Raw genomic sequence first — 25,243 nt, 5'->3', positions numbered from 1 at the left:
CTAATGTTTAATACTTTCTTAAAATGTTTTTAGGTCTGGAATATTTATGCATTTTAAAGTGTATGTTGTAACGTTTATGTTGTGCTTTTATGACATATCTGTTGAATAAAGCTATTTGAATTGAATTGAATTGAGTGTGTTTGAGCATACATTTTTATACGACGTCACCAGATCAGGAATTGCCTTTTAGGAGCAGGGTTTTTTAAGTGTGTAACAACTTTTTTGTTGTTTCCAATGTATTTCACTGGGGACAAATCTGCGATTTACTTAGAGAGCAACATACTACGGAAATAATAGACTGCAGTTGTGAAGCACAACCCTGTCAGGTAAGACATAGGGCACGGCTTACATAAAGGTCATAAACCTACGCACGGGTGCTTTCAGGAAATTCACATGCATACCCAGGAGTACACCTGTAACGCTGTCCATTATGCATGCTCCTGGAAATCTCATGAGACTTCGTAGGAGCTCGTATTCACTATGACCGAAGTTCTCCATTCCGAAGTACCTGCACAGCATGAATGGACACCTCTGTGCAAATGCTACTTTTTCTTTCTTCTGCTGGGAAAGCATTTTTCCCTGAGTAAAAACCCCTTTCCTTATCATCCAGCAACTAGAGGTTGATACGTTTTGCTTCCCACCTTGGAAGGGCAGTTACTGAAGCCTGGTGTTAAACTACCATGGTGAAAAGGGGAAGGAGAGGAGTTTGGGAACGCCCAGACACATACAGGTTTGTTGGCTTCCCAAGTGTCCGAGGCAACCAACGCCTTAGAACGCCCACTCTCCACTCTTTGAGTGTCATGTATAGCTGCCGAAATCTCTGCACTCAAGATGGAGATTTCTGACCTCGGGAATGAGTTTATGCTTCCAGGAATCCCTTTCTGAATTTCTGGCATGCATAAAATACATTAAATTCAATCCTAAACTTATGTTATGTTTGCACACCTTCCTGCAAAAAATCATTACATTCAGGGGATTTCCTCTTTCTATGTGTGCTGTAGAAAAAAACATTTCTCTTCGTTGTGTGTCCCTCACGCCACCCCTATGGTGGTGTTAGATGCTGACCCATTTATAGATTTATGATTTCACTTAAGTCTGGGAATGCTTCAGATTTCATGGGTGTTGCGTGGAAAACCCACAGCAACACCCATGGAATGCTCATTTCATGCAGTGTTCTGCGTAAGAGGGGCACATATTTACAAGGCAATGAAAAGCCAAGTAAAGTGGCATGATGTGGCCTTGTAAATATGCTGCTGCACATTGCGCCATCGGAACATCAAATACTGGCCTTGTGTTTCCTAATTTTACATGGTTTCCTTTGTTTTAGTTCGTGTCTTTCTTTCAAACATGAAAATGCGCACTGAGTAGCAGTAATCATTAAAGCTTAACACCTGGTACCCAGTAGACTAAGAAATAGAAAACAATATATTTTGAAAGCATATTGAGTAAGTAGGCAGGTTTACTGTTAGTGAACAGTTGTTTTAATGTTAAAGTATTATACCTTGTTTTTTTCATGGGAGGATTTCGCTGCTGTAATGAATAAATGATGAGCTTGCTAAGCAAATCACCCAATCAGTGCATTCATGTATTTTTTTATTCAAGAGGTTAGTATTCCGAGGAAACAAAGAGGACGAACTGACTAGTGAGAAGGGAAGCCACACAAACTGACAGAATTCAAGTGACTGGTAAGGAGGTTATATGTAAATAATGTGCACGTGTATTCACGTCATTTACTTGAACTGTGGGGTAATTAGCAGCAGCTTTTTGGTTTATTTCTAAAGGAGTGATCTGCTTGTTGAAGGCTGGTGGCAGTGACATGCCTTCATGGTTGATTTCATTGGTTGGAAGGGTGGCTGCACTGGAGTATAGTCCGAATTATTACATTTTATTATGGTTTATTCATGGCACACTATGCAGTCTATGCGTGTTACCCTCATAGGTCTTTCTGAAAACTAAACTAGGGTGACACAATGTCACTTCCGCCTGGTAAATAAATTGGCAAAACTCAGAATCAGCAAAAAATAAAACAAACAGTGGAGCCCATACACAAAGCATTTTCAGCATGGGAAGTAGCACGTTAGTAGTAATCTTTACATACTCACAAAATGCCATTCACACATCTTGGGAGATCTCCACCTAAGCCTATCATTTCTCTTTTGTGCAGAGATATTTAACACAAGTGTAGCAGGTCACTGTACCCAAAAGTGTAAATTTGGGACGGCCAAGGAGTAGTGGTGAGGTGCATCCAAATACTAAAACACATTCACGGAAGACTAATACAATTGCGGTTCAGAAATGGTAAAATCTACTAAAGTAGTACTACTGACAAAACAAGTTTCAACCTACTCCAGCTAAGTGTTGGAGTATGTCAAGCACTACACGTGACCAGTCACTGAATAAGCAACACACTAACATAGAAAACAATGGAAGCAGGAAATAATAGTAGTGCCACACAGGGAAAAGAGGAGGATCAATGGAAAAATATTTTTGAGCATCTAAAAAGATGTATTTCTTTATTTTATTAAATAACATTAAAAATAAAAACTTCAACTTTAGCTTCAAGTTCTATAAAACACATTTTCAGTTAGTCTTAAAATACGTAGCTAACACCTACTATTGCAAGGGGCAAACAGTGAATAATCAGGACTCGGTCAAGAGATGAAACTTATTACAACATCGCCCATTCACACACATCATGCAAAGCATACCCACATAACAATGCAATCTATAACACAGTTGGGCCATACTTGCAAATGGTAAAATAATGCTGTTCCTCTACTTCCTGGCTGCTGAATCTTTCAAGAGGGTCACTGTAGACACAGCAGTCATCTCACATGCAAGCTAATCACAATGCTCAGAACAGGTATGGAGACACATCACCAAGTGAGTGCGCCAGTTTATTGTCCATTCACATTCGGAAATATCTGCCACCACAGCCATCACCTTGGTGAAAACTCGAGGTGCAGTAGTAAAACCAAACGGAAGGACTGCAAACTGGTAATGTTGCGATCCCACCGTGAAACGGAGATACTTCAGGATGGGGATATAGAAATACGCATCCTGCAAGTCGATCGACACCATCCAGTCCTCTTCCAGCAGCGCCTGAAGAACCTGAGCAAGGATGAGCATCTTGAACTTCTCCTGTTTCGGGTAAAGGTTCAAGATCCTGAGGTCCAAGATTGGACGAAGTCTGCCATCCTTCTTGGGAATCAGGAAATACCAGGAGTAGCATCCCTGACCCTTTTCCTGCTCCGGAACCACCTCTATCGTACCATTTCGTAACAGTGACAGGACCTCCTCCTGCAGGAGAAGTAGGTGGTCCTCCGAGCAAAAACCTTGGCAAGGAGGGTAATCCGGAGGAAATTCCCGAAAGGGAAGAGCATACCCATTCTCTACGAGATTGAGAACCCAAAGATCTGATGTAACCGATTCCCAATGCCATAGAAAATGGGTAAGCCGTCCCCCCACAAGACCCACATGATCCTGAATGGCGGATCTAGGGCTGCTTTGCTGATGATGGAGGGGGTTGGGAAGAGGAGGAGGTAGAGGAGGAGGAGGCTTGACGTCCTTGAGGACGAGCTCTTTGTCTGCCCCTGTAGGATTTATATAGTGGATTTTGCTGTTGCTGCTGCTGTTGAACTTGACGGTAGGGTTGAAAGGACGAATGCCCAAAACCTCTATACCTATTAGTCGCAGAGCCTCTGGACTGCAGCCCCAAAGATCTGACAGTAGCCCTACTGTCCTTAAATCTTTCTAAATCTGCATCAGCTTTTTTGCCAAATAATCCAGTACCATCAAATGGCAAATCCAACAAGGCTGCCTGAACGTCCGCAGAAAAGTCAGATGACTTCAGCCAAGCAGCCCTTCTAGAGGCAACAGAAGTTCCCATAATGCGAGCAACTGAATCAGCAGTGTCAAGTCCACTTTGAATCACTTGACGTGCAGCCGCCTGTGTATCAGCCAACACCTCATCAAAATCCTTCCTGCTGTCCTCAGGAATCTTTGGAGCCAACTGCCGTACAGAGTCCATGAGAGCATGTATATATCTTCCCAAGAGACGTGGCATTGGTCGATTTTAGAGCCATACTCGCAGAAGAGAAAAACTTCTTCGCAGTCTGATTCTGTTTCTTGGACTCCTTATCCCCAGGCACTTGAGGGAAAGCACCAACAGACTTCTTCGAACAGGCGGCCTGTATAACCAGACTTTCAGGCAAAGGATGCGAGGATAGAAACTCAGGATCACCAGGAGCTACCCTATACCTCCTTGCAACACCCTTAGCCACTGCAGGAGCTGTAATAGGCCTGTTCAAACCTTCAATATAGGCTCAGTCAAAGCCTCATTAAAAGGAAGCAATGGTTCTACAACCGAAGATGGGGAATGAAGAACCTCAGTCAATATATTAGCCTTGAATTCAGCTGTAGGCAAAGTCAAATTTAAAAGAGCCGCAGCTTTTTTAATGACCACATGGTATGGTGCAACGTCCTTTGAAGGGGCATCAAAAACAGAGGACAGCTCCCATTCAGAAGGAAAGCTCTAAGCCACTAGCTTCCCTCAAATCCTCCTGAAGCTCACCTTCTTCCATCTCAGCCTCAGGCTCTCTATATCTCTGCTCCTCTATAAGACACTGAGCTTCCCGCCTCGATCTTTCCTTCACGAGCCAAGCCGTCGGATCCGTGACCGACTCCGACAGAGCCGGAGCCGGCGTCGAGATCGGATCCGGAAGCCCAATCTGCTGCTCACGAGGTCGAGTCGGAGCCAGCGTCAATGGAATTGGCGTTGACTACTTCGGCGGTGCCGAGAAATGCCAAGGCGAAGACTGCGCCGGCATAAATGGCATAAAAGGAGCTGGAGCATAGGAGTGGGGAACTCCTAAACTATATGCCAAAGGACCCATGGGACTCGAAGGTGCACCAGAGGGGTACAAAGCTCTCGAGTAGACTCCATACATCGCATTTAAAAACGAAGTATGGTCTTGACCTGGAGCTGGGAAGGGCGGGTAAGAACCCATAGGAAGCCCTCTCAGAGGTTCCGGATTCGCCTCCTCTTCCACAGGTGGATTGACTGGAGTCACCGAGCCCTCTTGTAACGGAGCCTCTTCTTCTTTTCAAGCCGGGGACGGTGCCCTTGAGGGAACCAACACCGGAGTGGCGAATGCACCGGCGACTCCAAGGGCGAAGCCTCACCTTCTGGAACACCAATCGAAGGAGACAACTTATCTTTTCTATGCCTCCTCATAGGCGACTTCGGCCTCGACTCCGAGTCCTTACCGGAGTGATGACAAGATCCATGCCTTCGCTTCTTATGCTTTTTCTTCACTGACCTCGAAGCATGACCAGAAGACAACTTCAAAGGCTATGCCGTGCGGGACCTCGACCTCGACTTCGACCTCACCTTCGACCTCGCCCTACTCGAACGCGATCTCGAAGTCTTCTTCTCTTTTCTACCTTTCAACTTCGCCACCAGAAGTTTCGCTTCCTTCTCTCGAAGAGCCTTCAGGTTCATCTTCTTACACAAAAGAACAGCCTTTGACATCGTGGTCCGAACTCAGGCACCAGATACAATCTTCATGCAGGTCCGTAATCGACATCATCTTGCCGCACTCCCCACAAGGCTTGAACCCGGTCTTCTTAGATGACATCTTCAGCGAGAAACAAAGAAGAAAGAAGCAAGAAGCCAAACAGAGAAAAACAGTAACAAAGTTACCAACAGCTACAGAGGTTCCCCGAAACCGTTAGCGTCGACGACGCGGAAAAAAGGGAACTGATGTCATCACGCCGGCGTAGGCCTATTATGGAGTCGGTGACATCAGCGGAGCCGCGAGCGATGTTGTGCGTTCCTGTGACGTCTTCCACGCCAGCGAGCTGCAAAGAATTTTCCGAACGTTGCTGACGCAGGAGGATATTCACAAGGTGAGGAATCCACTGGCAGATGTATCCATGAGAAAAAGCTGTACAAAAGGGGGTGGTGATGGACGGAGCATCTGAACCAATCAAACACTCACACCCAGTCAACAGATCTGGGTTTAATCCATCACCGTTCTTTTATACCACTCTGCCACCCCAGTTCAGACATGGCCATATGCAAATCAGTCTGACCCTGTGCCTCATGGGAACAGTCCAGCCCGAACTGCCAAGCCATGCCTTCCCTGGACGGGAAACAAGCTTCCTAGGACCGGTTTCTGGCATTTCAGCCGTCTTCAGCCAGGCTTGCTTGAATCCAGTGGCAAAGTGAGCAGGGACTCACGTCTGAGCATACCCTGCCAACTTATGGCGAACAAAGCGGTACAAAAGGGGGTGGTGATGGACTGAGCATCTGAACCAATCAAACACTCACACCCAGTCAACAGATCTGGGTTTAATCCATCACTGTTCTTTTGCCCACTCTGCCACCCCAGTTCAGACATGGCCGTATGCAAATCAGTCTGTAGCACAACTGATACACAGATGTAGTACCTACGGGATTAAATAGGACCCAGTCACTCAGCACATGCTCTTAGGAAAAATTCTGGCAAGTCAGCAGTGATACCTGTAGCGGTTGATTCCCAGATAGGTGTATATTAGCATTCTTTCCAAGAAAAAATGTTTAACTTGGCTATGTTGCCAGCAACCCCTCCATGACCTTCACAAAGTGATACATCAAATGTGTAATTCCCTGCCAAATGAAGGGTGAAATGAGTTTATTGTTCCTCTCTTCTATAACCTATGCCTGATCCTTACTCAGCACAAGTACCAGAATGTACTTCATGCAGGACATAGTCGATAGCCTCTTCCCAGTACTTGTTGATAGTGGCGTGTATAGTACTGGTACCATGTGCAGCAATAAAAAATTGATTGCGTATCACTTTCCACTTCAATGATAAATCTGTACTAAATCTTCCACAAACAAAATAATCTACATTTCATTCTGTAAAGGGGCTTGATGATTGGTCAAGGGGAGTGGCGGAATTCAGAAGGAGAGGGTCCAAGTATATAATTAAACTAAAAAACACACACAGAAACAACATTGTTAAAGGGATGTATGATGTAAAAGCCACAAATACGAAATGTATGTTAGGTCTGGGGTAGTCTCCATACCAGTCCATCCTTATAAACTATGGCCAAAGGATGGTTGCTGATGTCATGAGTGACATCACAGTTTATGTTAGAGTCCCTATGCTATCATTTGTGATGTTGTCTTAGACATTATGTGGGAGGTAATGAGCAGTGTATTGAGGAAGTCATGCCTGTGTAGTTGATTACCAAATTTCAGCGGTTTTAAATCATAGTCATAAAGAGAAAGACATACGATATCTGTCTCTCTATTTCTCGCTTTCCTTTTTTTCTCTCTTGCTTTCTCTGTCCCAAGAAACTGGGGAATTTTAGTGTTCAAAATGCGAACTCATATCGGTGCTTCACAATGTGAGATCTACACAATGTGAGACCAATATTGATAGGTTCTGTTACTCCACAACAGGAGTATGGGCTGACAGACTCCAAGCCCACATAAAGTCAAGTTTTTTGTATAAACAATGAGTATGCTCTTTTAGATCCAGTATATATAAATGTATGTAACACATATTTATTGTTGAAATCCTGAATATCTTGCTGGATTCATCCCACAAGGACTGTCGGCAAGTATAAATGCTCTACAATTTAGGGGCCCTGGAAATAAAAGCCGGCACTACACTTAAATGGAGACCAGTAATCCTACCAAGGAGTGGGCGATTCTAGTTCACAGAAATAATCCTACCAAGGAGTGGGCGATTCTAGTTCACAAAAATATAAAATAAGGGGGGGGGGATAAGGGATAAACTGTTGACGGTATGTAATGGAATACTAATTATATATACAATTTCAAACCACCTAGTTTTGGGCAATTTTCAAATTCACTTAATCCTTAAAATCATCATCTTTTAGTAATTGATCTGTAGTGTAAAATGTCAAAACCTTTAATGATCATATTTCCCTGTTTTCTGTGGTTGTTCCAGACCTTCCTGAGAAACATGGACATGATTCAGAATTCTGATTGGCTTCAAATGAACCAGTAATCAATTTGCACTTTGTAATATGCAAAACGTAGCACGTGCATAATTTTGCAATTTGATATGCCTGAAATGATCCAATCCTGATCCTGTCTTGTCTTCCAGGTCTAATTTGTAGATTTAATTGTGGAACCTTGTGACCTTTGTGTATAGAAGTACTTAAAATGGAATTAACAAGTTAAGTTGAAGATTCGATTGATAACTTTAATAGGCAGTTTTGGGGCACTTTGTAAAAGCTGAAATCTGCAAAATCTCTAGTGGGTGATTGCTGTAAGTTGAAGAAACAAACATAATGCACATCGATTGTCCTCTAAATATTTCAAGTGTAACTTGGGGACGCAAAGTTGGGTCATACGGACAATCCAAAGAATCATGATCATTTAGTGAATTATGAGGTATTTTAAACTTAATGGTGCATTAGATCACACAGAGTGTTGCTGGATCCGCAGTTTACTGGGCTCCAGTCACATGTTATAAGCATAGGGGCAATGACACCCTGGATCTATTTACACTCTGTAAGATCTTGGTCCGAATTCTCTGGCATACATAATGACTCACTGCTGCCATGAAGCAAATTACTAAACCATGGGGGACTTTAGCAAGCTCCATGCTCCTGTAGATGACAAGGTGTGGGTGCGATGGAGAGGAAGATTTGCTCCACTTATCCCTTGTTGTGATCCCTTGATCTGTAGAGCCTGCTACTGGCAGCCTCCACATGCCCTGCTGGCTCCAGCGGACGATGTACTCTAAGAATCAATCCTGTATGCTATCATGCAATACTTATTAAGGAGACACTGAATCAGTCTTGTTCTCAGTGTTGCATTAATCTGCCAATGTAACTGTCTCCTACTACTCCTATAATTCTCAATCTACCCCTTATTCTTCCAAGTGCTTTGTCTACATTCCCATCAGCTCGTCTTGAAACACTGTAACTTCAAATTCTTATATACCAGTGATTTGTTTTGTTTACTTTGCCTATAATTGTTTGCTTGCTTGTAATATGAGGCTAAGAACGAGAAACGCAAAACATTTTTCTTGTAATCCACAGTTAACAGAAATCAGGATAACATTTTACTGCTAATTTAGCTTTTTTTTTTTTTTTTTTTACTTTTACCCTTTTTTTACTTTTATGGTTGCATAGCTTCGAAGTTATGCTTGCCTCAACTTCACATTAATCCCCATTTGTTTTCACTCGATCTTCTAACTCTTTCCTTCTGCTTCTGCTTCTGAGTCTGAAGTGATCCACTCAGAACCTGAAAGAGATTCCCTTTTGAGCTTGGATTCTCTTGTGGAAGTCCACTGCTCTGTGATTAAGTGCAAATGCCTTTCTTCCCATTGATAAACATCAGCATCAGATTTGTTGGCAGTACCATTGCAAAGGACTAAAGCTCAAATACACATAGAAAATTTAACACATGAAAAAATACAAGCAAAATAATGGAGAATGTATACCATGGTTTCAAGATGCGAGCAAGCTCCAACCAGAACACACACAATGAATGTACGCACGTCCTACTGTAAAGCACTTATCACAACGCCATGATACAACCAATGCATTCCTAAGTTCTCTGATGGCAAGCATATGGGTTCATGAGTTCTGCAAAACAAAATTATATATAAATAAATATCACAGAAAATTAGAAACTAAAATGAGAATGATGCCAAGCACTAGAAGAGAAAAATTACTGACAGTGTCAAGAGGTTCTCCGATACGCAAAAAAAGAGATAGATTGAACAAAACACATCTACAGGCAGATGAGATCAATACAAAGCAATAAGAAACAGATGCTCATGTTTGTTTGCCAGCCACATTGCAAAAAAAAACAGATACCAAAAATATATACAAAATACAGGAACACATCAGTCACCTGTCGGCTTCCGTCTTACACAGGAGAGATGAGCTGGTCTAGAATATTTGGCAGCGGGTTTTAATATTATTTTCCTGGAGGGAGAATGTGTCTGAATTTCTGATTTATTAGCAAGCTCAGCTTTCTTATACACTGCTACGGACAGGGAAACAGAAGAAAAGTCAGACAGTCAAGGAGGGAGGGAAAAAACAATAAATAGCAACAAGGTTATGATCGCAGTTTGCTGTGCGCGCATGCGTATAATTTATGAAAAACAAAACCATAGTGCAGTGGGCTCCTTGTTAAAGTTTGAATCATTTAAATTATATCTCTTCTCTATGTTAGATTTGTTTAGTATCAGGAGCTCCTTGGGAGCAGTAATGTGGATGATACTGCACCCGCACAACGTCCCACTCTTTTGGATATTTCTTCTCTTTGAAGATCTTTGGGGACTAGGCTGATTCACTTATTCATTTTAATGCTTTACTTGACTATAATCACTGTTGAAATTATACACATTTTAATGGGGGAGAAAAAGCTAAAACAAAAATGTTGCCACTTCCTGGTGAAGAAATAGGAGAAAAAGTTAGGATGAACCTTTTTTCCTTTTCACGTCATCTCTGAGGACAGTGCTAGGTTCCTTTTTGGCAACTCTCCTTTCTGGGGTGGAAACCCGGCCTCGGGTGGTTTTATAGGGTTTCTCCTTTTTATGCTTATCGGCTGGTGGCCTCTGAACCGCCGTCTCGGGCTTCTCCTCTTCCTGTGGCACGTTCTCTAAGTTCTCGGTCATGATGCTCCTGTCATCATCTGTAGGGTCACAGCAAATTACAACAGCAGCAGAAGCAGAATGAAATTACTAAGGGACTCTACAAAAGCAACTAAACCTACCACAAAACAATTACCACGTACAACCAACTCTTTTTTCTCGTAAAAAACCCTACACAGAAAATCATGAAATATCGACCCGCTCAGGGGCCAAAAGACTTCAAAACAACCTTTGGAGCGTGCCAGAGCTTACCCTTTCTCTCATTTGCTTAATGTGAAATCCTTGCAACGCCTAGAATTTAGGTCCAGTCTTTGAGACTGATTTAGCTATCTCACCTGACTATTGATTTTTCCAAAATGTTATACATACTATATACACACGGAGATTTTTTTTGGAGACTTCATCAGTTGGTCTGTTTGATTGTCATTCACATTTTTTCTGGCCACCACAGCCAGGGCCGGACTGAGAACGAAAACCGGCACTGGCAAAGTGCTCGGCCGGCCCCCTGGGGGTGCGACCGAGCTCTTTGCCGGGGCCGGTTTTCGGCCGTTTTTGTTACAGGGCCGATTTTGCAGCTATGCTGCAAAAACGTCCCTGTAACAAAAACGGCCCCCAGGGCCCAAAACCGGCGCACCGGGGGATTGCCCGGTGCCCGCACGGCCAGTCCGGGCCTGACCACAGCATATAACATGGGGGCAACGGGTCAGCCCACTTTTCTTTGGACTGCCCACTGAGTGTGAGTGACCGCACAAAGCCTGTCTATATTGTTAACTAACATTCACCTAAAAATAGTCTTACTCTTCAGTGACACATCTGGTTCAAAGTGCACTTTTGTATATATTTGTTATATTATCCTAAACATTGGGTATTCATTTTGTCTGCACTTCGTGTGCCCATTTAAATGGAGATGTATTTGTTGTCTCCTCTTCAAAGGAACTCTTATAGATCAGACACATGGTATAAGCAGTAGAGTCTCTCTGCAACAAGCATATGTTCTAAATAGTGTATTGTTTGAACCATCCAATACAAAGCCCAGAATACAAATCGTGCGTTGTTCCCAGTCTGAGTTTCTGGTTGCACACAGGAAACACGGGGTGGTGTGCTTCCAATCGATCTGTATGTGTACGTACACTAATCACAACATACAGTGTAGTGTTTGTAGCCTCTGCCGCTTCCTGCATCATGTCACGACATGCACAGGGAAGTGTTTACAAAGTGTCCACAAGATTGCCCTTTCTGACTGCACCCAGCATGATACCAAGTGTGCAGTTTAAAGGCTGCCATTGGCCTAATGTTACTTCGCACCAGCCAGAGACAGTGCAGTGTGCATAGTCTGCGGTTGGTGGATTAAGCAAAGGGGCACATTTTACGTCTGACTAAATTGAAAACCTACTCACACTTATTGGCTTTGTCACGACCTGGTTAGCTATCTTTCACAGGAACTTGCATCGCTACGTAAAATGATGGTTTTAAGGCAGCTCCCACCAGGTACACAGCTGATCGATGTTCATTCTTGGTCTGCCTATGCTGCTAGTGATGATTCGTCTGCTGTTTCTGCGCATGCGCTATTCAGCAGCTCTAAACTTTAGGGAAGCTAGCAGGCCAGGGAGCCTGCCAGTGAAGAGGAGGCACTATACTCCAACGGAAGACTCGAGCACAGTGTTTTTAAAGCAAGGCACCTCTGACCACTGAGGATAGAAAAGTCAACCTCTGCACGCAGTTGTTTTGGGAGCTTTTTGGCCCCTATACCTATGCCCACTATGTTAATCAGGATAGTATCAGGCTAGTCATATGTGACATTCAGGTGAAATGGACAGACAAAATGTCCCAGACTGCGAATGCCCATTGAGACACAATTCTTGAAGTGTCGCACTGATTCATCTGTGGCCCGGCATTCTGCACCCCCTCGCCCCTCTCCTGCTATGACTACAATTAAGTAACCTGGATCTTGGATGGGCACCTTTCCCCCGATCTGGGTCTCTTGTTGTATTTGTCCTTTTCTTTTCTCTGCTTAATTTCTAATCAAACAAGGCCTACTGGTGTTAAATCCAGTCTGCAGTTTGTATATTTCAAGCTTTACTTTATATCCTGTCCAAAAATTCTTATACAACAGTATAAATGAAAGAATGCGCAGTGACCTCCTGGGTGAGTTCCCAGCAGGTCAATGCATCTGCAAAGCTGGTAAAGCTGGGGCATAGTCAGTCACCTGTATGGCTTGTTGCACTTTACCCAGAAGTTGCAAGTCAGAATACTGTGCTTATAAGTATCGTGCTCCAAAAATATCCTATTAAAGTATCATCAGGTAAGTATGCACAAGAAAGATTTAAAATTCTTAAAATCAACGAGAAAAATAGATTTTGAGTGATTTATAGGAAACCTATACTTAGTTATATAGACTCACCTTGGCGATGTTTTGGTAGTCGACAATTGTACTACAATATTTTTGGAGCACAATAGTTTTTGCACGATATTATGGTTCTACTCCATACCGAGGTCCTGTAGACCTTGCAGAGCTATGCCAGATTGCTATGGCATCTACTGTTGGTCCTGTTGCTACAATGCACAGTTCTCCTAATTGTGACCTCCCTTAATCCAGGTTACTTTGCAGTCATGCACAATATGGCTAAAAGGAAATCCCACTTGCTGGCCAGTGTGATGTGTATATAAGTGAAAATGGCTTCCTTAGGTTCCCTCCACTACAGTTCTTAACTTCTCGAATGGCTGTCCAGGGGTTAATAGAATGTCGAGCCTGACGGCCCAAGGCTTTCGAAGGAAGCCTCTATCAAGAGCTACTGTTGATCAGACTCCACCAAACCTATTTTAGCATGTTGTTTGCATGTCTACAAGAAATAGATTTCCCTTTTTTTTATCTATGTCTTGAATCTGCTGCTCCTGGTTCTTTGCCCCATCTTTTCTCCAGCAGAACTACATTGCAAATAGATTTAATAATGGAATAGGTGAGAGAAGTCAGGGTGAATAGTTTGTCAATTGCAATTTTACTTTGTGTTTTAATCCCATTTTCCTACTGACTTGTTCTTTGCGATAAGCTCTCTCTTCTAGCTCTTCCCTCCAAAAGTTTAGACTTGTTAGAAGTCACGGTGAGCCTGCAATGACTACCAATTATCAGCAATCCTCATGGCAGAACTCAAAGGTCATGTAAGTAACGGGATGTAGAATAGATGTGTATAGTGGACAATTATCCTTCCCAGGGCTGGTGGTACCCTGACATTCTGGCAGGCCACAGGTGGGGTGATACTGGTTCAAAGCTTCTTTTCTGAGTACAGCCCAACCCACTTCTGGTTCTCTGCACACCCTAAATCTGACTATTGGAAACAGCTTTAAAGAAACATATGGGGGCAAGAGGAAGAGAAGACTGTAGTTGGATGGAGGTTTGGTGGTGCTCCTTGAGAAAACTCTTTAAGTTAGTCAGCGGTGCCATTTCCACTTAGATACAAATTACGTGATAATTGTTTCTTATCATTGGACTGATGTGATTGTATCATCAATATTGAGTATGGACTATTGTGCTACCTTACTATCGTAACCAAAATATTATCAGGCAAGTGCACATAGGGAGTCTTCTTAACTCCACATCTATGTGCCTTGCAGGTATAGCTTATATCTTCAAGGTACATAGATGTGGAGTTATTTTTCTCTTCAATGTGTTGGTTATGTTATCAAGGTATCACGATATTTCATACTCGATATTCCGAACCCACACCGATTCATGTCTCTAATACCTTCTATTACACCCTTCAATCGACAGTGTCGCTCCAGCTTAATTCTAGTTTTAAAGTAATTGGAACTACAAACCTCTGTGACACATACGCTGATATGTGTTTAGGTGTCATCTTGCTCAAAAGATTGTCAAATAAAAGGAACTCTTTAAAACAACCCAATCCATGTCCGGTACTTTTTCAAGTATCGGTTTAGTACAGGGAGCTTTAGTGAGCCATATTTTCGTGGGTTTGATGAGCTCGGATCATTCATACAGATCCCATGCGAGCATCTGGGCCGAGTTTATTACTTGGGGATAATCACAGGGCTATTTTATCTTGGGGACTAGGATTTTGTTATTTCATTTGAAATATATATAGCTGCTGTAATGCAGACGATATAAATGACATCTTGGTTCTAGAGCCCATGGGGATGATTAATTATCTCTGTAAAGTATGTAAAGAACTTTAAAGGCTCAACCAGTTAGTGAAGAACAAGTAGTAGGGGTTCTGTCAACATGGACTATGTGTGTGCTTTGGATTATATATGCTAGGATTTTCATTGAATGCCACAGGTTAGGTAAATGTCTATAGCGCAAGGACTTTCACCGCTGTACTCAGTGGTGGCAGTCACAGAATTAATGCATTCAGTCTTAAGAGAAGACAAGCCCTATGTGACTTCCCTCAGGAGCAGCCTGGAAATAGTCATCCTAAAATTGACTAGATTTCCCAAGGCTATGCGGCCCTATAATAGGTATCTATGTTGACTGGATGTTGCAAAAAATCACAGAGGGGCTCAAAGTGGAAGTTATTACACATTGGGTATTGATGTGTTTCAGCTGCAAAGCAAAGCAGATAAGAAATGGCATGTCTCTAAGATTTTAAAAATAAATACATGCTTAATTATGCCAGGGTCAGGATGTAACCTAAATTCTGCCCTTCGAATCTGAAACTGTTAAGATGGTAAGTCTAATATTGGCAGAAATGCAGTACTCGATGTTAAAATATTGGCACCACTAGAGTAGGAGAAAGGAACAAAATCCCAACATACGACTAGCCTATGACGCTGAGGACACCTTAATTTCCCATGAACAGCAGTGACAAGAGTTCTTAATAAAAGGTATTTGGCGTTTAAATGGTGTTGACAGCTATAACAGCTCTACATTGACCAAACATAGATTAAAAGGGGGCAAAAGATCGTGCCTTTCTAATGAATGTGTGCAAGGTGAGATTTCTGTTAAAATTTCAAGCATGGGGATGCCAAATGTACATTCTCAAGGAGAGAATCAATCATAGCCAGGGAGGGTTTATCTTTATATCTAATGTTAACCCCTTGTAGGGAACCTGATCACAACACATACATTTATTAGCGTTAATAGATTCTAAGCTGGTGAGACATTGTCTGAGGGGAAATAAACTGAACACACAACATTACACTTTTAAGTATATTAGAGAACATCCAGTGCATGCAAGTAAAACAGTTCTTAACAGAATTACCCATATTCATTGAAAATAAGACAAGTATTGTTTGAAAAAGGGCTAGAGGGCCAAGATGTACTAAGAAGGGTCCTATTCTCAGAGCTTTTTGTGTGTTTGAAACCCAAATTGTGATTCTGTAACACATAGCTTTTCGACTAAATACCAAATCAGTATTTGGAAGAGGAGTATTTAGTGCGTTCTTTCCAAATAGCAATTTGCAATGGGATGTATTCATATTTTGTGACCGAAATTTGGTTGCAAAACATTCATATTTACAGATTACTGAAAAGTAGAAGTAAACAATTTGCAAACGGGTAGGGACCCCTTATTTTTTGTGAATGATGACAACAAATATGTTGTAAAGAGCATGCAGTGGTAACATGGTGCACTGCCGACTCTTAAAAATTGCCTTTTTTAACTATTTTTTTTTTTAAATACACGCTGTAAAATAATATTACTTTATTTAACAGCAATTACATTCATGGTGGTTTGCTCACCCCAGCATGCCACCATGCCTGCGATGCATTTTTCAACCTAACTCTTTAACATACATGATGTAGGTCGAACTGCAACCCACTATGATATGCTATTTTGTGAACTGACCTATTAGTACATAGGTCTGTTCACAAAATATTGCACTTGTCACAAAACTACTGGTCACAAATTGCGACAAGTATTTAGTACACCTGGCCCTTGGTTATTACACATAATCACACTTGTGACTGGTATGATTTTGTTCAGAAGAAAACCATAGATAAGAAAAAGTAAAGTAAACACACCTTGTGTATCCACCCAGACGCTGTCTGTATCCAAGACTGAGTCGTCAATGGTTGTTTCATCTTTGTAATCATCGTTGGTCTCTGTTTTGTATTCCGTGTAAGGTACTTCTTCCTTTTCAGGAGAAGCTGGGGCATCAGGACAACCATCATGAGGCTCTGGCTGGGACTCTGCCTCTTCTTCCACCTCTGCGGCTTCATCCTGTGTCATAGAGACCCCTGCTTCTTCAGCGGGCATGCTACCCGCAAATCGGACACTATGTGAAGAAGTCTCTCCCTCATCTACAGTGGTCTGCAGCACCATGATAAAATCATCTTCAACAGTAACCACCGATTCTATGACTCCTTTCAATTCTGGGACATCAGCTATGATGAGCCCTTCACCCGAGGCTGCAGGCCCTAAATCTGTTTCCTGTTGAGATTCTAATGCTATTTCTGATTTCATCGCTTCCTGTGGTGGTGTTTCTTCCGCTTCTTCCTTTGTCTCTGGTGTCACATGTGGTGGCAAGATATCCGTAGGTAGTGTAGGTTCAGTTGACAGTGCTGGTTCATCATGAGGCTGTATGCCTTGCACCTCCATGCTGTCTCTCTCTTCCTGCACAGATGCCTCTTCTGCTAGTAGTTCTACTGTGGACTGAGGGGAAACAGCTTGCACTTTTGGTGGTTCTTCAAGAAGAACCTCATCAGATTTCACAGGTGCTGATGGCTCTTGAATCTGATCATGTTCCCCACTAGACTCGTATGATTCCTCTTTGTCCATTGCCTCCTGGTGCACTAAATCTGGCTTTGTTCCTTTCTCTTTTAGTTCAGTCTCTGACGGTTTATATTCATCCTTTCCTTGACTTGTTTCGGTAGTAACAGCCATTATGACCTCTACCTTCTCTTCTGATAAGCAGGGCTCATCAGGCTTTTCTGGCACTTCTATTTGCTGATCTTCAGAATCATTTAATTTTTCAGATTCAGGTGCTTGCTCCAACGAAGCTGCAGCTGACCCGCTTATCTTAATGTGTGGGGGACTTTGATGGTCTTTGATAACAGAATCTGACTTAGGCACTGCTCCGAGATCTGCTTCACCGTGTGTGAACTCAGGACCTCTTTTATTGTCCACCTCTAGGGCAGGACTAAGGCACTCTACATTTCTTTCACTGGCTTGGTATAAATCTTCCTTCGGCTTGACAGCTTTTTCTTCAAACCCTTTATCTGCAGAACTAAATTCTGTCACATCACTCGGATGACTATCATCCCCTTTGTTGAGAGAACTGATTTCATTAATCCCTGATGATATCTGTACACATTCTGTCTCTCCTGCTTCTTGTATTTCTTGCATTTCAGTGAGGTCTTCACTTTTTTCATGGACAGTGCCAAGTTTATCAGCACCCGTTCTCTCTTGCTCCACCTCCCACCCCTTCACTGTTGGTTCCCCAGATGCATGATGCTCCATACCTGTTGCATCATCTCTATATTTCTCTTGGGATAGTTCAGCAGCAGCAAGCTTTATTTCAACACTTGATGGGTCTGCCACCTCTCCTCTGCGTATCTTTTCATCTATGCCTTCATACAGAGTGCTTATACCACATGCTGAGCTTTCACTGTCCTGGACAGGGGAAGGGAGTGGTACAGTGTACTTGTTGAACACACAATAGCCTAAGTCTTCCTGTAAGCTGTCTGTTTTTACAAGTATCTGGCTTTCATCAGGTGGCTGCAACATATTGGAATCGTCAATGACTATTTCAGAAGGAACAGTCTTCTTTCCGGCAGTGCCAGCATCTGTGCCAGCATCGGTGCTTACAGAATCCAATGTTGACCTCGTACCAGCTAGATCTAGCAATTCAGGTAAGTCAGGGGCCATTACAGATCCATTTTTATAATATTCCTTTGGCAAGATTGGTGATTCTGACAAAGGTGCCTCCTCAGTATTCCCTCCTTCTTTTATCTTTACTCCCTCACTGTTGTCCTCCTCCTCTTCTTGGTCAACTTCTTCGGCTAAACTAGGCACTCTGCCCAGGGCTGAGGATGCGTCTTGAAGATCCTCCCCTCCTTCGTCCATGCTGCCACTTGTATTGGAGAGGATATCTGTGGCCATGGGAGATAGGTCATGACCATGGGCTCTGGCATAACTGATACCTAGTGCTAAGGAATCTAGGCAGGACATTGGCAGGTTAATTGACATGCTTCTTTGTTCAATGGCAGACCTGCCTCCAAGTCCTAGACTCCTGCTGAGTGTCAAGTCATCTTTATTTTTGTTGAGGAGTTCTGATCTATCTGAATAGTCTTTGGGGTCAATGGTGAATATCCTGTCTCTTTTGGGGTGTCTACTTGGGGATTTATCTAAGGGGAAACCTTGAGCAAGTGTACTATATCCTATATCATGAGATGGACTGCTGTCCTTTCTGCCCATTGTCTCTAGCTCTTCATCATCATAATCTTCCTCTTCTTCCTCTTCATCCTCTTCATCTTTAGAGATGACTGGAATTGTGTAAGGTTCATGCACTCTTTCCTTAGTATCACTTAGTTCATAATAATCACTGCCTTCCTGCAAGCTGGTCTTTGTTGCTTCCTCTTTCAATGCAGATGTTTCAAAATATGTTGACATCCCGGACTTATCTTCATGTAAATGCATGTCCCTTTCTGGTGTTTCAGAAGTGCAGACACCATGCCTAGTGTTCTTCTCAGAATCTTTTTCCTGCAAATATGTTTCTGTGTTGTCTTTGGAAGTCTTGGGAGTGGCTGCTGTCTCCTGGTGTTCCTGAGATACTTGGGAGAATATATGTTCCTCTCCCACTTCTTGGTCACTTTCCTCCACAGGTGGCCCAGGACTTGCTCTGTCCATGCCCGTTTTTGGACTCTTTGGCACTTGATTTGTATCATCACCAAGAGAATCAACAGCTAATGGCACAGGGCTTGTCTCTATTCCTTTAAGCATATCAGGTGCCTTTTGCAGGTCATGTTCTCTAACTATAGTGTCAACATGAGCACCCAATGTCTCATCTGGGCTTGAACAGAGGCCACTTTTAACAATATCTTGAGCCTTCAGAAAGTAAGAATCAGAGTATTCATCTTCCTCATCTCTCATTTGCTCTCCAATATCTTCTGCTTCCTCTCTGCCAGATACATAGATGGCAGAGCTTTCTTCTATGCTTAACTTTTGGATGTCTACTGAAGGTGCTGCCACCACTGGGACACCTGTAAACACATTATCCTTCTCAATAACTGTAGGACTTTCATTGGCTCTGAGATGGTCACTGAACTCTTCCATGGTTCCACTGTGCTTTTCAGAAGAATCGTGAGGATAGATTTTCACTGTGACATCTAGTGATGCTTCTGCTGGTCCGTCGCCTTTATCAGATGTAGTTCCCAAAGAAGCACAAATTCCTACAACAGGATTCTGAAGACAATCGGAAGGTGAACTGTCCATCTGATCATTTAACTGAGTCTTCTGAAGTTCATGTTTGTCTAGTGTGGAGGCTGCCTGACTGCTACTTTGTTCTTCTGTCATGCTCAACGTTGGCATTTCACCAGACAGGTCGGGTTGTCCCTGAACCACTGGAGGAAATGCAGCCATGTTGATAATAGATTCTTGAAAACATATATCCTCTTTGTGTGAGACATAATGCAGATCCTTTTCCCATGGCTGCTCTAACAACACAGAGCCTTCTTCATGGTCTAGCGGGTGCTTTTTCTCCATTTCATCTTTCAGGGCTCCGTATGCACCCTGAGCCTCTGGAGATGGCTCTTCACCAGTCTTAGTGTTTAGCTGTGCTTCTCCTTCCTTTTTGATTAGGGCTTCATCAGCAAAAAGGCTTGGGTACTCCTCACCATGGATGTTCATCTTCGAGGCTGTAAGTAAATCTGAAGTGATTGGTTGCATTTTTATCTACTTGAACGTGCAACAAGCAATCTCCAAAGGTGAAGTGATACCACTGAATGAAAAATGGATGGAGAAGAACCTATGACAGCATGCAAGAAATTCACAGCAAATGCAACATTGGTTAACTGATGTGCTATACAGTCAGACCTGATTAACATGATCAAAATGAGCATATTCTTTCAATGTTCAGGTAAAAAATGTTTATTTGTCTTTGGTGATGCCACTGTGGCAAATGTAATGTGATTGTTTCTAAGAGATTAATTTACCAGCATGGATAAGTATGTAATTTGAAAAGTTGTACACTATGTTTTTTTCATCATGGACTCTTCACTTATATTGTTTACCTCCATCTATGAGCTGGATGCCAGATCACTATGAGAAAAGAAAACTGTCTCTTTTTTTTATTAATGCACTGTCTGTTTTTAGTAAATAGTTTCTCTTTTTCTGTCTAATATCAAATGCATAATTTTATTACTGAAATCTAAATTCAGGCAATTTTAACAACGCCTGTCTTCCTAATGGTGATATGTGTCGAATTTCAGATGTGCCGAATTGATTGCAGCACAGCCAACATGTAAATTTAAACTTTTCAAAAGGCATGGTGGTAGGAGAGTGTTGAAATATATTTTGAAATGGGTATCTAAGGGTCAAGTGTCAATTATGCTGGGCTTGTTTCTGACTAAAATGTTACCTTAATGCATCAACAAGTACATGTGTAGCTCTAGCGACGATCTATTAAATCCTATAGCCATGGTGTTAATCGGTTTGTTGAGTTACTATGTGACTTAAAGTGGTGAACAAGGCTAAATTACACAGTGATGAAATAATTCCACCTTAATCCGTTTTAAGGAGACATTTAATGTTGCTTCCAAACCTTTCTCAACTTTTAGGGATCTGCATTTCACATCGTTTTCCACATCTGTGGCAAAACCGCTCTCTTGACATGGAAACTACCTGCCAAATATGCTTGTCTCGCGAGTGTCAGGATTAGTCTATGGAACCCTAGCCTTGACTAAGCTGTCAATTTTTTTTGATTTCTCATTCAATCACTAATTTGCCTGTTATATTTTTCGATGGATTTTTCATAGTTCTTAATTGTTCTCTTACAGAAATGTTTAGGCTGCACTGAGTAAATTGCACCTGGACATGCCATTCCCACTAGCTTGTGAATCACCTGCACATTTTAATATTGAATGTGGCATTCAAGAATGAAGTCACCAGGTCTGACTGTGTATGACAAATGAGTATGTTTCTTTTCTTTGTACGTGCTATGAGGCATATCAAGCATTAAACATTTATGTCATTTATGTGCATTTCCTGATTCGTCTTCAACAAAATAATTTTTAAAGATCCAAAACGCATAATTAGTTCTAGAACCCAACGCAGTCCTGTAAAAGGCAGGGTGCTGAATGACAAAGATGATCTCGTTGGATGATATTCAGGCATGGGTCCTAGGTGGTTTGTGAAAAACACAAATGATATTTATAGCAAGGTTTTAACTTGGTGTGAGAATCATGCTGAAAGAATTCTGAAACTGGATCACTGTGAAAGATGGTGATTTGCTCAAACACTACAACACTTGTGGCCCTTTATCCACTGAGTGTAGCAAACACTTCCTATCACCCCCAAAATTCACGTCAGGATGACGTAAAAGTGCCTAGTGCGCTTGGAATGATGAGGATGAATATGATAGGTAAAGGGAGTAATTGCACATAATAGCTCAGAGAAGTGTGAAAGGGAACAATGATTCTAATTTGCATCTCAAGGAAGAGCTTCAGAAGTAGAGAGGGGCTATAGGCACAAAATATCTAAAAGACGTGCACTCGCCATTGAGGGGAAATAATTATTATCGCGATTCAAGTACGAAAAATGTAGGATTCTTACTCATTGTATCTAGAAGTGCTCCAGGGAAAGAAAGAACACTTAATCTATACGGGGGTCTGAGTGCACATTTTATCTGTGAAAATGTGTAAGAGGTAAAGGTCAGAGGCTGCACATTGCACCTCTAGAAGTGTCTGGAGGACTAAGGGAGCAGATCACCCTCTAAATATTAAAGGAGTCCTAGAGACTGAGTTGGCAACTGTATAATGCATCTTTACAAGGTCAGTGAGAGGAATAATGGAATTGGCAGAATATTGGACCTTTAAACACGAATGAAAGGGAGGTATTTTGTTAACTGAATGTGCATTAAGTGTCAATTGGAGTGGAACTGGCTGCACATTTGATCAAGAGGATATTTAGGGGGTAGAATGGTTGAGGTACACTCTTGGGACTCAAATTACAACTGCAGGTTTGCATGTTGGTGTGAAAGCATGCAAAGGAAAATGGTCTACAGATGAATCAGAAGTTTTACTTACACAGTGGTGCTTCTGAAAGGCTGGTGGGACTGGGCAGAGTCAGTCAGTTATGTGTCAGGCTGATGTCACGCTTACCCAGCCTCACTGGCATTTCTGAAGCACTCTCTTTTCGGAATTGCTCTCAGATTGCCTGTAGGGCACTCTGCCTCTTGACTTATAAAAAAAACACAGACCATCAGAAGAGCAGTTCTCTCATTATTGTCTCCCCACACCCATGGGAGTCCATCAACCAACGGGGATACTTGTGGGGATATGTTGTCTTTCTTTGTTTGGAACTATTTTTCAACTTCATTGTGTGATTGGGCGACAGTTGTCCCACTGGAGTCCATGCGGTCAGAAAAATCCTGTCTAATAACAGATTAAAACCTCCTGGGGGTACACTGCAATTGACAAGCCTTACCTGTGCCCCAAAGCATGTCTTGTCGCATAGCCACAGACAATAAACCACCTGCGTCGTCTCAAAAGAGCTAGTGTGGCAACACAATGAAAGCAAATCGAACAGGGCTCATGAGCAATGAATGAAACAGAAATGATGTAAAAAATATCTGCACTGGCAGCAAGTAGATGGAAACCATAGCGCCAAGCATAAATGAATAAAACAATGTTGTCCACAAACAAAAGAAGCTCTACAGGCAGCTTCACCGTATGGTAGAATAAATATTCAGTCTAGCAAAATACATTGAAAAGGAAAAAAAAACGTATACTGGTATCAGCAATGTGACTGGCAAACGCATCTGAGATGAGAATAAAAAGAATAATAATGTAGCGCAACGGTTCAGCAGCAAAACACTGTATCATGACAGGCGCCGGCAGAAGATGTGGCAAACCGGTGTTTTTAGCGGCATTAAGATTACCACTTCCGCTTCAGTCAACTTTTAACAGCAGCACCGAACAGCAAGGATCACAACAGGAAGTGAAGTCGAGAAGAAGAGGACGTGGTTTTGGTAAGAAATGAAACTAAGGGACACCAGAACAGGAAAATAGCAGAGACAGTTAAGAACAAAACAGGGATAGGTCAGCACATGAAGTGCGAGAAATTACGTGGACCCGAACAGGAAAGGAGCTACAACAGAACAGGACATTGTGCAAATGAAAACAAGTATGCAAACAATCAGAGCAGATGATGTGAATCAGGAAATGATTTCGGTTAGAGCAAGAAGTTAGGCAAATTAGTAAATGTAAGGAAGTTGAAACAGGAAAAGGTCAGCTCATAAATTAGGCAGGTTAAACTAGGTTGGATGCGCAGGCTTGACAAGCTCTCAGGCAAGTGGCAGCTCAAAGGAGGCATACACATGCAATGCCTTTGAAGGACACACCTTCCTCGGATAAGGAAAGAACTGCCGGGGATACCTCCTCCCCCAGAGATACACTTGGGCTGTGGGAGGCGGCACTCAGCACACTTTCCTTCTGGCTTCCGGTGGCCTCCCTGCAGGAGTCCATTTTGGTTTCACTTGGGCACTGGGTTTCGGCGGAAAGCTTGAGTGGCTCACACTCTGCCCCCTCCTCCTTTGGAAAAAAGACAGCTGACTCCTCTTCATCAGTCGCCGACACCCCAACTGCCTCTTCGTCTTGGAGGTGGTAATGTGGTAGGGTGGGGAATGGAAAAATGAGTTGACATCAAGACCACACGAAATACAAAGCACAGGCAGAGTTTCTTTAGGAGCACTGTCAACTCTGCTACAGTGGATGATAAATGTATCCTTCACAGGGGACTACAGCTATCCGTGCATTACGGTCCATGCCTATTTTACACAATAGATGCCACAGGTCACAACAACGTGGCACTGGTGCTTGCCTCTCGCTACCAGTTCACTAGTGGCTGAATAGATACACAGATATTCGGCGTGCGGCCAGTGTTTAAATAATTACTTTTTCTGTGGCATAAGATATGAGAATTACTATATTGTTCAGACAGAGCCAACCTTTGTATTTTTAATTGAAAGGATTACAATGTATTGTGTAGTCACAGTCTTGAAACCAATAAACTGTTTTAGTGATCCACACCAAGCATGCATGATTGAACACAAACGGGTTGATATGTAAACTAGTACTAGGCGAATTGCATTATCACTTTTCATGGACTAGAGGTATTTCAAGATTCTATGATATTAGAAACATTTTAGAGAAATCTGAAACATGTTCCATAGAATGGGAGTTTACAGTTCTGTGCTAGTGCACTATTCTCTTGAAGGAGATATCTCACGCTTTTCCAAGTGAACAAGTCCAACTCCCTTGGTCAAAATTATCATGATAAATTTTTTCATCTTGAAGATAACATTTAAATGAAGCAGCAAAAATATAGCTCTGCCAACAAACAACCAAATTCAGAAAAACTGTTTTAACCATTCAACACATCTGGTATCTGTGTTGTGATGCTGGAAAAGCATTACAATGTCTTCATTATCCAACACTA

At 42.3% G+C, this 25,243-nt stretch overlaps 1 protein-coding gene across 4 annotated transcripts in view; it reads right to left on the bottom strand.

Annotated features, from left to right (window-relative positions):
- MAP2 (microtubule associated protein 2) overlaps window positions 1-25,243 on the bottom strand; it is a 1,143,712-nt gene that overhangs the window by 215,402 nt on the left and 903,067 nt on the right. For 2 of the 4 annotated variants that reach the window (XM_078680559.1, XM_078680560.1), the window contains 3 exons: window positions 16,609-20,442; window positions 10,466-10,675; window positions 9,890-10,024 (listed from right to left, as the gene is read on the bottom strand). The exons of the other annotated variants lie outside the window; for them this stretch is intronic. In XM_078680559.1, coding sequence (XP_078536685.1) covers window positions 9,890-10,024; window positions 10,466-10,675; window positions 16,609-20,442 — 4,179 coding nt within the window. The remainder of the gene's footprint in view (window positions 1-9,889; window positions 10,025-10,465; window positions 10,676-16,608; window positions 20,443-25,243) is intronic. 4 annotated transcript variants of the gene reach the window in all.

The sequence above is a fragment of the Lissotriton helveticus genome, chromosome 3_1, assembly GCF_964261635.1.
Source record: "Lissotriton helveticus chromosome 3_1, aLisHel1.1, whole genome shotgun sequence".
Taxonomy (NCBI): domain Eukaryota; kingdom Metazoa; phylum Chordata; class Amphibia; order Caudata; family Salamandridae; genus Lissotriton; species Lissotriton helveticus.
The sequence above is the reverse complement of the archived record's forward strand: the minus strand, read 5'-3'. Positions and strand labels throughout refer to the sequence as shown.